Here is a 13,252-nt window from a genome sequence, read left to right as displayed (position 1 = left end):
TAACTTTTCATTCACCAGGAGCATAACTCAAGTTTTAATAACACACCTTATGCATGACAAAAATTTGCTTCTGGCGATCATGGTTTCGACCACAAAACCACAACTGGGAGTAACTCCTGGTTAACTCTTTCAAGCCCACGCATTGCAGAGTTAGACATAAGTTCAATTAGGAAGACTATGGAAATTATCAGTTAGAATATTTTATAATAGGCAAAACATCTCATTCTCTCATGCCACGCTAGCCTCTTCCCGGCCTTTCTGTGAAATTAAAGTGGCGGAGGGAGAGGAGACACTGTTCTCCCTGTCATTTCAGGTGACAGCTCCCTTAAAAGCAGCCACATCTGGGCACACGTCCGCAGCTCAGATCATCCTCCCTGTGCTCGGCTTGTCCTGGGGGTTGTGCACAGAACACAGACACACGGACACACAGACAGGCGCTGCTGCCCTTACCAGATCCCCCAAGCGCTGCTCCGAGAGCCCTTTCCTTACACTGAGCTTTACAAAGCTGCACCCTGTGTGACTCTGGGTGAGTAACCAGAGGTTCACAGCTCCTGCAGCAGCCCCTTTGCCCGGGTGTTGGCTTTTAGCAGCGCTTCAGGAGGTTCCTCCCCCCTCTGACACCTTTTCCCCTCTCAGGAAACCCAAAAGCTGTCTGAAGCTTCACCCTTTGGTACCACGGAGCTCCCAGCCGCCTTATCTCATGTCACTGCTCCCTGTCAGCCCCGGGTGAGGTTCCCCAGGCCCATCGTGCTCATACACCGTTTCCCCAGGAGCTCCTCGACAAGGACCCTGGAGCTGTCACAGCCCCTCTCTGCACTCCCAAAGGATCGTTTTCCCCAGCTAACGAACCAAAGTGAAGTTTTCAGAGAGATCTGTGTCCCTGGGTTCAATCCACGGAGTGTCACGGAGCCGGGGAGGGAAGGAACCAGAGCCCCTCCAAGGTCCATCCCAGACGCAGAGCAGACACCAACCTCTGCGCTTTGATCCTTGTCTTGGAGATCGGAATCACAAAAGCGACCCTGCCCCCATCAATTCCCCTTTCTCATGTGCAAGGCACAGGGGTTAACAGCCCGTTAGGACAGAAGAGGCAAGCAACCATGTAATTCATCAGGTAACATAATGCCCCAGTCCTTAATTAGTAATACATCAATCTAATTCTGCAGTGCTGTGTACACACACAAACACTCCAGAGCGTTTTGAGAGTAAACTACATGCACAACCCTTAGGTTTAAAAAGCATCAAGTAAAAATGACCCAAAATGCTCAGAAAGGGAAAATTTAAGTCACTGATTCTTAATCAATCCAAGCATATAGATCCCAGTATTTAAATAAAATAATAATTAGTGCTGCATCTTTTTGGGGTTCTTAATTATTAAGAGATTAGCTGTCACAACACCTCTGTAGGCTTGTAAACACATCCAGGGATGTGCTTTGCTTTCAAAATATACCTTCTGAAGCACCGTCTCTGTACACAGATGTACATATGGACACATGCCTCTTGATCTATTTTATCATACGCATTGACTTCACACAGGGCTGTGTACCTAGGTAGGTTTTTAGGACTGGACTGACAGCAGCGTTCGCCACCACTGTTCGGTGTCCTCCAGCCTTTACTGCACCGTGTCATCTCAACATGACACTTGTTCGCTTTTATTCCAGCGGAGCGAGGCGTGGGATGATGTGCACACCACACCAGCAGGACTCAGCACCAGAAGCAAGAGTTATACGGGATCAACAGAATGTCAAGCGCTTTTTTTTTTTTTGTTTAAAAACAAAAAATCCAAAAAATCAATCATAATTACTTGATAGGATCATAATGTTAATCCATTTGCTTAAAAACAAACAAAAAACCCCCCGCAAAACCAACAATAAAAAATACAACAGCCCCCATCCCCAAAAAACCAGAAACTCATCCAAAATGAGTAACTACTTTGGACGGTATTTTCTAACAAGAAAACCCCAAACCACAGAATCACTGCAGCCCGTGTTGGGTTTTGTTGGACGGAACAGACCAGACTTGTCTCTACACAGAAACTTTATGGGTCATATTTTAGTCTGGGGAAAATAAAAAAGAAAATAAAGGATCTTGATTTTAAATAACTCTTAAATAATCTCAATAAAAAGTGATTCCTCCCAAGTGCAACAGGTCAGTGAGAAAGTCTGAAAAACGCTCCCATCAGTTCTTCTACTTCCACTTGCAAATAGCTGGGCAGGGAATTAACCCAAGGATTCTAATTCAGATCTAAAGCACCTAAACAAGCCTCAGAAGAAACACTCAACCTTCACAGAGCGGGTAAATAGAAAAAAAACCCCTTCTACTTACTCAAGTTCATTCGACATATTTCCCCAATCCCTGCAGCCGGTAAATTCGGGTGACTTCTCTCTTCTAGTACCTGCTCAAGACAGACATTGCCTGTGAAGTGTTTGATTTATGTTGAGGTTTTGCGCGCAGGTATTTTGCTGACAGGTCGCTGAGGCGGCGCGGGGATTGGCTGCCCGGACAGGTGCCCTGGGACAGGTACACCCAGACAGGTGCAGCCCGTAACCCTCTGCCTGCCGGGAGGGAGCGGGGAGCCGGCTGGGTGGGGAGGGAGGGAAAAGCCCCGGGGGGAAAAGAGATAGGATAAAGGAGTGGAATCAGTTCTGCATCTCGGGGATAATTAGTTTCAGTTTGGTGGACGTGTTCCATACAGCGCGGTGCCAAATAGCTGTCATTTTTATGAATCTGGGGGTTGATTTGTCCTTTGCTGTTTCTTTATATATAAATATACAGACAAAAATACATACATGTACATAAAGGAATCAACTAGGGAAGAAGAAAAGCCTCTTAGTTTCCTCTCCTTCCTAAATGGTAATGGTGCTGGCAGGCTAACCCTTTCTTGCCTTTTCTCACCTTTCAGCTGCTCACTCCAGAAAGTCTCACAGAATGTCAGGGACTGGAAGGGACCTCAAGAGATCATCTAGTCCAGTCCCCATAGGTGTTCTGTTTGTCTTTTAATTTTCTCTTAAAAAAGCAACTCCAAACCCCCAAACTTTAGATGCCAAGACACGCAGCAAATATACTGTCTGCAGTATATAATCTCTGTCGTTTATAATCTCTGCATTACAGGGGTGGGTAAGGAAAGCAGGTCTGCGGGATAACCTTTTCCGTACCGTTCACGCACGCTGTCCTGCCTTCCGCGGCGCAGCCCAGAAGGGGAGCCCAGACACACGCCGTTTGGGAACCGGCTGCAGAAATACCACCCAGGCAAGAGCTCTGGAGCAACCCACCTGTACACGGGGAAAAGATTTATGCAATAGAACAAAACTCATCACGGATTCAAGCGCTCCCGTTGGATGGTTTCTGTCATCCGTGTTGCAACGAGGAGGCAAAGGATGGGCTCCGCGGGTGACTCACGTTGACTGGATTTGGAAGGCAGGAGAGGATTTTACGAGGCAAGTTGGTACAAGCCTTAAAACAAAGGGAAAAAGAAAAGCTTCCACCACTCGTTCTCACCCCCCACCGCTGTCTCACTCGCTGAATCTGTCCCACTCAGCGCCCTGCGCTGGCAGGTGAATCCAAAAAAGCTTCTGACTCTTCTTCACGTAACAGTAAGTCCAGTTCTGACCAATGGCCTTCCCGGCCCACTTGGGCAGGCGCAAGGCATGTTTGCACAGGCGATGTGAAGACACAGAGTATGAATTTGGGCACAACACCCTTCAAACACATCTCTACGGCTGCTGGCTCGGAGCAGGGCCAGCTCGGAGCGCGGGATGAAGAATGCCCGCGGTGCATCTGCGCCGGCTGATAAGGACTTGCTGGGCTGAGCTTTGCCTAAGCCAGGCGGCAGCTATCGCCCTCCTCCTGTGCAAACTCCTGCCTGCCAGGGAGCCAGGGAACAGACAAAGTGTGTTTTCAGGGAATGAAAACTCCTCCAGGAGCAACACAAAGTCCATTGGGCGCTGGAGAGCAGCAGCTGCCAGGACCTTGCACAGCAGAGGACACCAGCACCCAGACGTCAGCTGAATCAACGCATAGCATAGAGGCACAAACAAAGAGGAAAGAACACATATGTCCTATCCAGCCAAGGACAGCACTAATCTTATGCAGTGGTGGCACTACTTGATCAATATTTCGGTTATGTTTCTAAATTAAGGAACCGTTCCCCAGTTCATGATGAGCAGATAGTGCTGGGCACTTGTCCTTTACCCAGATCCAGGCAGAGAGGATTTCACTGACTGCAAAGAGCAGCAACATCCCCTTAGGGGATTTCCAAGTTTCTCCTGACCTTTCAGTGAGGCTTACCAGATTCCAGCAACAAAAGTGAAGGAGGAGAAAACACCGAGGCAGAGCACGCAGGGAACGGCAGGCACGGGATCCCAACCTCCGCGGGAAAAGCCTGCGTCAAAAAAGACAGAGAAACATGCCTGGCAAAGCTGAGCCGTGAGGGGCTTTGCCTTAGTGAAATGTGCCCCGAGGTGCCACCACAGCCAAACCCACCTCTGGGTGGTTTTCAGACCTGGCCTGTTGCAGAACAGCAGGGATGATGTTGTCTGCTGCTCTGTGGTAGGGGACAGGAGGAAAACAAAGCCACCAGAGCCTTCTGGCTGCCTGGAGCTAAGCTCTGTAACCAGCTTGCTGCTGACAGAGCTGTGTTTCTGCCTTTGGGGGTTTAAAGCCACCCCTGCTGCACTTTTAGCTCAGGTGCCACAGCTTGGGTGCACCTGGGGACAGTCAGGGCCAGGCTGGGCTCACCAGGCTGGCCTCACCAGGCTGGGTTCACCAGGCTGGGCTCACCAGGCTGGGCTCACCAAGCTGGGCTCACCAGGCTGGGCTCACCAGGCTGGCCTCACCAGGTTGGGTTCACCAGGCTGGGTTCACCAGGCTGGGCTCACCAAGCTGGGTTCACCATGCTGGGTTCACCAGGCTGGGCTCACCAAGCTGGGTTCACCAGGCTGGGTTCACCAGGCTGGGCTCACCAAGCTGGGTTCACCAGGCTGGGTTCACCAGGCTGGGCTCACCAAGCTGGGTTCACCAGGCTGGGTTCACCAGGCTGGGCTCACCAGGCTGGGCTCACCAAGCTGGGCTCACCAGGCTGGGCTCACCAAGCTGTCGGTGCTGCCAGGTGACGTGCCCTGTCCTGCTTCTGTGTGCCTGGAACCCGCCTGAGAAGCCACCAGGTCCCTTGGGAAGCTGGGAAGGACTGGCAGAAAGGACAAAACCACAGATTCTCCTTTGAAGCAATTCACAGGGACTCCAGCTACAACGGTCTCTCTTAGTTTTACTAATTCTGGTTTTTAAGCATTAGTCTGATCCAGGGCCTCGACTTTTTCCTGCTAGGACCTCATTGCGATGGCAGAATGAGACTTTGCCGGGTAGGAAGATGCATGCTCATTCTTGCATGCTGTCTTATTTCTTACACAAGGAGCTCTGTGCCCACCCGCAGTGCCCAGGCGCGATCCCAGCCTTTGGGAATCAGGACACCTCGGTAAAACCCCTCACAGCAAACACCAGCGCCTTTGTGTCACTGTTTTGGGGCCTGTACGCACATCTGGCTTCTTTGCGGTGACACCAGCTCGAGTTTGCTCTCTCCAGCACCTTCTCAAGGCCAGCTCCATATCCAGCTCCATTACCAACTCCATATCACCCTCGCGGCCCCTCTTGAGTCACCTTCACGCTACTGACAGTTCAAAGGGCATCAGGACCCCCCAGTGCAGTGGGACGTGTCCCCGTGGGACATGGGGACACGTGGCAAAGCCCAGACACCACCCCGCCAGACGGGAACCCCCTGCCCTGCCTCTTCCATCCTCTCGGGCACCTCGTCTTTTTTGTGATAATGTGTGTTTTATGGCGCCCGGGAGGCCCCCAGGCCTGGACGCCTAAACAATCCCTTTGACTATGATTTCAGTATTTTTAATTATTATTTTCTCCCTTTTTTTTTTTTCATTTATACTCCACCCTCCTAAGAGTATCTGGTGAGGGGTTGGGTTGGAAGAAAGAGACCAAGAGATACATTCTCCATGCACAAAACCCTCCCACTTCCCTTCCACTCCCCTGTTAAATATACCTTGGAACAAAAGCCCTTTATGGTGCTCTAAAAATAAAGCATACAGCAGGCAAGACAAGCTGCACAGTTTAAAAGAGAGGGGCCAAATTTTGCTCACAGCTACACCCTCTCTAAGGCAACAGGGCTGCACTTGCGTTTGGATTGTTAAACCCTCTTTAAACATCCAGGGACACACTGTGATTAGCTGCATTTTGTTAACGAGGGATCAGCAGCTCCAGGATCGAGGACAACGTCACCGGTCGGGTCTCAGGTGCTGCTGCGGAGCCACCTCGATGTTCTTGCTTCTCCCTCCGCCACCGATTCGCGGTGCGACCTCAGATTTCACGCTCCCTGTTCCCAGTCTGGCTTCTTTTCTGTTGAACTTCTAAGAAACTTCAAAGCGAGGGCTTTAATCCCTTTAGGATACACGGCTTTTCCCACTGACAGCTGTCAAACATCCTTCCCAGTTGTCCTGTGATGTGCCAGGAATTTCAGCTGCCTTTGACCAAAGGTTATTAAAACACTTCAACAATTAATACGCAGCACGAGGAAGCAGCCTGAAGCGGGTTAAAGTGAGCTCTTCTCCAAAGGGAGATGTGGCTGCTTCAGGTGCTTTTCCAGCAAAAAATACAGCTGGTGCCATGGAAGTTTGTAGAAACCTTTGATATCCAGAGCAGCCGCTTTCCCAGTGAGATTCCCTCTGCCTCCCAGAGCCTTTTCCTTGGGAAGAAAGAACAAAAAGCTGAACAGGAACCTCCTTGGGCTGCAAATCTTTGGCAGGAACACCCTTTCGCTCTGTTTGTACAACACATAGCACAGCAGAGGCTACGACAGCCACTCTATAGCACTATTGTCACAGTAATAATGAGGGGGAAAAAGATTATTTGGCCTTCTGAAGCAAATGAGAGAAACAAACCCCTCACTGACCCTTTCCCAGAACGCCTCTAACTGCAGGGTGTGTGGGGAGCCGGCTGGCTCTGCTGGATCCCAGTACCACTAAACAACACGACCTGATGCTTAAATGTCTTTTTAATAGAGTCAGGCCAGTTTGTTATTATCTGTTGTAGCCCACGGGGCTATAGGAAAATTCTTGTTGTCTTTATCTAGTTCTACCAGTTTTTTACACAGTAACAAGTTTGGGTTGTAAACAACTGACCCAACTAAGAGTCTTCAGGGCAGCCGCCTCCAGTTTAAACAAACAAACATGACCCACCGTCCCAGCTGGAAGAAGCTTCACTTTGTCTGTGTGTGCTCGGAGCTGAGCCTGTCCCGTGCTCTCACTCTAGAGCTGGTTTTAGCTGATCCCTGTCGATACAAACCCAGCTAGAAGGAGCCCGCATGCTGGTTTAGGCTGCAGAGGGAGGGAGCTGGCTGGAGATGTCGCAAGGATTTTCTCCATTTCAGCCAGATTCGCTGCCCCGGCAGCAAATGTGATATTCAGCTACAAATATGTACAGGGAAGGAGTCAGGGGAAGGTTTTACAGAGGAAAACCGCGTCCTCTTCAAAAGGGATTTCAGACTGGCTCCAAGCACACTCTGTCTTCAAACCCCCGCACCCAGTGACTCCTCACCGAGAGAAACTTATTTTTAAACATGAAAACAGTGTTTAAAATGGAGCAGATGCAAAACATCAGGTATTGCTCCCAACCATTTCCCCCAGTGCTGCAGCCTGATCAAAGCTGCTTCCCTTTGGGAAGTTATCTGATGTCAGCCGGTGACGCTACGGCAGAGATGAGGTTGGTCTCGGATACCTCAGTTGACTCCGCTCATCATTAATCAGCCCTTCATGAGCAGAGATATGGAAATGTCACTGGCACAGGTGTCCCAGGCTGCTCAGGATAAATCACCTTCATCAGCCAGCGGGCTGGATCCCAGCGGCAGAGATCGGGCTCAGATTCGGACTCCGGCTGAAGCACAATGAGCGTGTGGATCCCGGTGTCTCCTCGGTTCAGGCAGCTGCAGAGATGCTGGTTCTGATTGAAATCTAAGCACGGCACAGAAACGGGAGCTCGTTCAGTTAAATCCTAAGCAGCAAATAACAAAGGAAATATTCGGAATGAATATCAGCCTGTCCTGGTGGACGATAATGTTCAGGGAGCCCTGAAAGACACCTTGACGTGACAACGTAGTTTCTGTAGCTAATTAGAAAAGCTCAGGCCAGAGATACTTATCTGTGTGCAACATCTGGAATTCATAACTCCTCAGGTTTGCCAGCTTTCATGGTTTCGTCACAAATCTGCTGATACTTGCTGTTGTTCTTAGTTTATTTAGTTGCCTTTTTAAAGCCTGACTTCCTATAATCATATGATCGTGTGAAAGTTTTCTCGACATAAAAATCTGTCCTTCACGATTGTTGCAAAACGCCTGAAAACACAATCCTTGTAGGCTCAGGAATGAAGAGGCAGAAAGGAAAATAACTCCCTCACACACCCCACAAAGTTAAGCAATTTTAAAGCCAATCCTACATCTACCAGGGACCGGGTTTGTGGTTTCTACGCCAGCCCTTGTGTTTGGCAGGACCGCGGCTCACGGTGTATTAGTGCTAAGGCTGGTCACCATGGGAATCATCAAAGTACTCTGCAAAATCTTAATCATTTCTCACTTCTGCTCTACGCCTGTCATTACTCATCTGAGTTGGTCATGGGATGGTGGTACCGGGGGTGTTTTGGGGTGGCTGGAATTGGCACACGGCAGCAGCTGTCCTGCTTTTCTCTGCCTCAGCACTTTGGCAGGAGCCGACTTTCCCACAACACCTTGAGCAGACAGCTGCCGGACCTGATTATTTATAGAGAAGAGGAAGAAGTTGGCTCCACCATCTCGATTTGACTCTAAAATTGTCCCCGGAATTGGGATTCTGTGCTTAGATCCAAGGGCTGATGCGGAGACACCCTCCACTCCCGAAGCATTCAAATGAAAAGGCAAACGCGGAGGGAGGGGAGAAGCGGGGAGGCTGGGCAGGGGCTGGGTACACCAACTGTGGGAAACGAATCTCATTTCCACTGAGAAAACTGGAAACCCCTGCCAAAGGCCCCGCGTGAGTCACCGAGCCACGGCTGATATGTGCAGGGAACACAGTGCAGACTTCTGAACAGCCTCCTGTGGTACTTGGGGCTCTAGTTCTCAGCTCTTGACAGGTGGGGAGGGATTTCCCTTTGAAAATCTCCTGCAAACAGGCTCAGTGTTGGCCCTGCTCCCTCCCCAGGGGCTGCAGCTTTGTCATGCTAACACGCAGCCATCAAAGGGAAAAGGAGAGCCCCCTCCGCATTTTGCGGAGCCGGCAGCCTGTGGGATGCTGCAGCAAACCCCAAAGCTGGCAGTGCTGAAGCCTCCTGTAAAAATTACATAGAAAGGGGAACCTGGAATTTTGGGCTTTATCTTGTGGTGCACGCACAGCTCAATGGAGCTGCTGCAGGACGGCATCGGTGGCTGGAAGCACCAGCGATGTGGGTGGCTCTGGCTCCTCTTTGGCGCTGCACGTCCCTGCTGTGACAGCCAGCACAGCGTCACGGTAGCAAACGCTTTATCGGGACCTTCCAAGCCTACCCCAGCACCCCCTGAGCTGCAGCGTCCTCCAGCCCTGGCTGAAGTTGGAGCTGCACGCAGATAATCATATCAGGGCATCAGGGCTTCACCTGCCAGAGCCCAAACCCCACTTCTTGTCAATACCTCTGTCGAAGAGACCGAAAGCTGGAAGGAACCCGCGCTCCGCTCTGATCTCTCCGGTTCAGAGCTCCCCAGAGGAGCCCTGAAACTCCAACAGCATCATCTCTCCTAAATACCCTTCCCATGGCTCTGAAGTCTAGAAGAGAGAGAAAGAAACCCAGATATCCATCTGCTCCACCCTCTGGTAGTGGGCAAGCTCCCTCTGCTTCTGGGCTGCCACCTGTCTATCATATTTGATACCAAATAAAGGCACACTTAATTCTGACTCACTCTACCTGCTCATATTGCTTACTTTGTCTGGCCAGGCCATAATCCAACATCTACGGTGAAAAATCTTGCCATCTTCAATGAAACCTAAATTCTAATTACATCAGTGTATTGCCTTCTCAGGTAACGAATCTAACCAAACCTTGCAAGAACTCCATAGATTGTTTCTAGATTGCCCAGCATCTAGGTCAAACATATAAATCCGCCAGCCTTCCTGCACAGCAAACCCAGTAGATAGGTTTACTTTCCATCAGCCTCTGTAGGGCTGGAACTCCCTTCTCAGGGCGGGTTATTAGTGGGGGACTGACAGAAAGTTCTCTGCAAGACACCAGTTAACCCATGGGGTGGAAAAATATCAGGTAGTTTTGCAACATTTCAAGAGATGCACCAAGAACGTCTGGGGTGGCATTCAGCACATCAGGGCTGCCGGCCCTTAGGGGCTTGGGGATTTTCCTTCCTCATAGAAAATGCCTCCTGTCAGAAGCACATACCAATTACAAAACTGTTGCTTTAGCTTCTTTTAAATAAATCAATCCATCTCCTTTTACTTCAAGATCTGAGAATCAGTGTCCCTTCTAAGCTGATGCTTTTGTATTTTCCCCACAAATACCACACGGCACCCAAACACCAGGCACCGATGGCTGAATTTGAGTGGCAAACCTGATTTACCTGCAAACCTCCGAGCAGCAACGGCCTCGCCGTTGATATTGAGGGAGGATCTGTTGCCACAGCTTGTCTCCAAGGCGCTGGAATGGAAAGCAGGAGACCAAAGCGCTGCTGGCTGCACATCGGGGAGCCGGAGCTTCGCCTCTCCCAACCTTTGTGCCCGTTCCAGTCGGGGGCCTGTTTGGGCGCTGGGACCGATGCCACCCCCGGGGCTCTCATGGGATTTGCAGCCGTGATGGTACTGCAAGTAATTTTATGCGAGTCTTCAGGAAATTTGCCTACCCTGAGTGTCTCGTCACCCACGTAAACCACTAGTGGAGATGTGACTTATAGCAATGCATTTTTAACCCAGTTTGAAACAAGATCAAACAAATTATACTGCACCAGCATGAACCGTGTCTCTACTGGAGCCGGAACCGGCGCTTGTGGCCAAACCCCAAGTACAGATGAGTCCTGAAAAGACACAAAGAGGAAACTACAATTTCATCTGAACCTGACGATTTATATCCTTGACGGCGAGACTTTTTTCCTGTGGGCTCCTACAGTAGCTTTAGGATTAATCACTGTCAGTGAAATCATTGTGTGCTGCTCTGATTTTCAGCAGAGAACTAAATCATTTTAGGATGAACTAGAAAGCTCCAACCTGAGTCAGACCCCGAGCAGCCAAGGTTCAGAACTCACTGCAGAGGCAAAGCTGGAGACTGGGTTCAGCTGAAGGATGCCAGATGGTAAGAGAAAGCCTTGCTATAAGAATTTAAATGTGTTTTTACCCATTCTTAAAGAAAAGGTCAGTCAAACGAGACCCGAGGCTCCCACCTGGCCTATCTGCCTCTCCTTTGGGTTCTTGCACTTGCAGGTGCTCAGCAGGTTGGCAGGGATGGGTTTACTCCTTGTCTTAGGTCTGCGCTGCCTTTCCACGCTGGCTGATGGGATTAATTACACCAAGTGCCAAACGGGGCAGTGCGGGGCCGTCTGAGCCTTCCCAAGGGAGATCTGGGATTGTTCTTTTCTTCCACACAAGGAAAAACTGCCTTTTGTGGTGCAAAAGGGTATTCGCAGAGTCTCCCCGTCGACCTGAGGCTGACTCTTGGCTGCCATTTCTGCAGAGCCCGTCCCTGCACTATCAGATCCTTTCCCCCGTGATCCCCCGTGTCCTGACGACCCCAGGCAGCTCCCCTGGCTAACAGAACCCAGATCGAATTGTGGCCGTTCGCCGCCTGAGGTCAAGCTGTAAAAACGAACAATCCAAAATTACCCCGAAAGGCAGATATACTAATTAGAGAAACCTTGGGTGGCAGTTCTGAGCACGATGCTTTTAATAACTGCAGGGATGTTGAGAAGCAAATAAATTATATGATGAAAGTCTACCAGGCTGCAGAACTCAGATATGTAATGAGCAAGACTGGCACCAAGGCTGAAATTTTGCCCCCTGGGCTTGGCATTTTGTCTGATTGCCTTTCCAGATGAGAAGGTACCTGGAGCTTCCGGTCCTGCCGAGTACTTGGCAGAAAAGTTATTTCTCAACAACAAGCTGGGGAATCATCCTGGGCAGGCTGGAATTCGAGAGCCGGCACTCACTGGCACCCAGGGAAGGACAGACAGGTCCCTGACCAAGGTTTCTCTCCCGAGTTTTGGACTTAAAGAGGTCCTCACCCCGCACACACTGATGCTGAGCTCTTCTCCCACATCCCCACCTTTGTGGCTTGACCAACAGCTCTAATCAATCTTGCAAATGAAGGTCCCCAATTACAGGAGGTTTATGGCCCCTGGGTAGTTCACTTAGTCCCACAGGTCATCGCAGCTTTCCCCCGGGGTGGATCTTGTGGAAAGCAAACTCTCCCACACATTTACACCCCATTTCAGATGCCTTCAGCAGTAGAGACCATTGCTCCCAGTGACAAGGAGCAAGGCAGGCTGGAAACATCCGTCTGTCCCTCACCCCGGCTGCCCGAGACAGGAGGACACCGGCATCTGACTCACACTCCACTCGCTCACAGGCTGCTACACGTCCCAAACAAGCCACACACAGTTATTTTCAATGGCAATTAAAAGACCAGCTCTTGTTTCAAGGGCCGGACAGTGAAATTGCAGGAAGAGCCGCCCTGACCCAGCAACCATTATGTCAATGAATGCGCTGGACTGAGAGATGCTGACGCTCATCTCGGCTCCAATTCACTTTTAATTCTCTCCTGGCCTGAAACCCCGCAGGAATAATATGGGGAGCTTGGAGCCATTGCATGGGGATTTGGGAGCAGCACCTGTTTTAGGAATAATCAGCCCAGCAGGAGGAAAGTTTCTCTTGGTTAGCCTCCGAGTATTTACATTTTTGCCCCTGTCGCGGTGTGATAATAGCACACTTTGTCAATCTTGCACAAAACCTCGCTGGGCTCTTTGACTGCTTTGCCCTGACTCCTGCATGGCTCTATTATGATTTTTCAAAAGACCTCCCATAAGGGTTAAATGACCTCACATTAGTGCTAATTTGGGGCTAGCTTTCCTATTCAGCACATAACAAAGCAATTGGTGTTTACTCAGGTCCCATAAAGTGACAGGGACCACACACAACCTCAACGCACTCAGCCTGGACAGACAGAACGCCACCCCAGCTCTTCCTTAAGTATTGCCATTTTG

The 13,252-nt window shown here is 50.1% G+C and overlaps 1 protein-coding gene across 16 annotated transcripts in view; it reads right to left on the bottom strand.

Moving 5' to 3' along the window:
- GRHL3 (grainyhead like transcription factor 3) overlaps positions 1–13,252 on the bottom strand; it is a 111,031-nt gene that overhangs the window by 22,973 nt on the left and 74,806 nt on the right. For 2 of the 16 annotated variants that reach the window (XM_021280806.2, XM_065041807.1), the window contains 5 exons: positions 11,006–11,074; positions 7,873–8,009; positions 4,285–4,378; positions 3,153–3,269; positions 2,323–2,392 (listed from right to left, as the gene is read on the bottom strand). The exons of 3 other annotated variants lie outside the window; for them this stretch is intronic. In XM_021280806.2, the coding sequence (XP_021136481.1) occupies positions 2,323–2,392; positions 3,153–3,269; positions 4,285–4,378; positions 7,873–7,878 (287 nt within the window). In that variant the 5' untranslated portion in view covers positions 7,879–8,009; positions 11,006–11,074. Of the gene's footprint in view, positions 1–2,322; positions 2,393–3,152; positions 3,451–4,284; positions 4,379–7,872; positions 8,050–9,691; positions 9,825–10,624; positions 10,858–11,005; positions 11,075–13,252 lie in introns of those variants that run through there. 11 more of the 16 variants (XM_065041819.1, XM_065041815.1, XM_065041811.1 and 8 more) reach the window with 10 other exon arrangements.

Source organism: Columba livia, chromosome 26 (assembly GCF_036013475.1).
Source record: "Columba livia isolate bColLiv1 breed racing homer chromosome 26, bColLiv1.pat.W.v2, whole genome shotgun sequence".
NCBI lineage: Eukaryota > Metazoa > Chordata > Aves > Columbiformes > Columbidae > Columba > Columba livia.
This window is presented reverse-complemented; position numbering and strand designations above follow the sequence as displayed.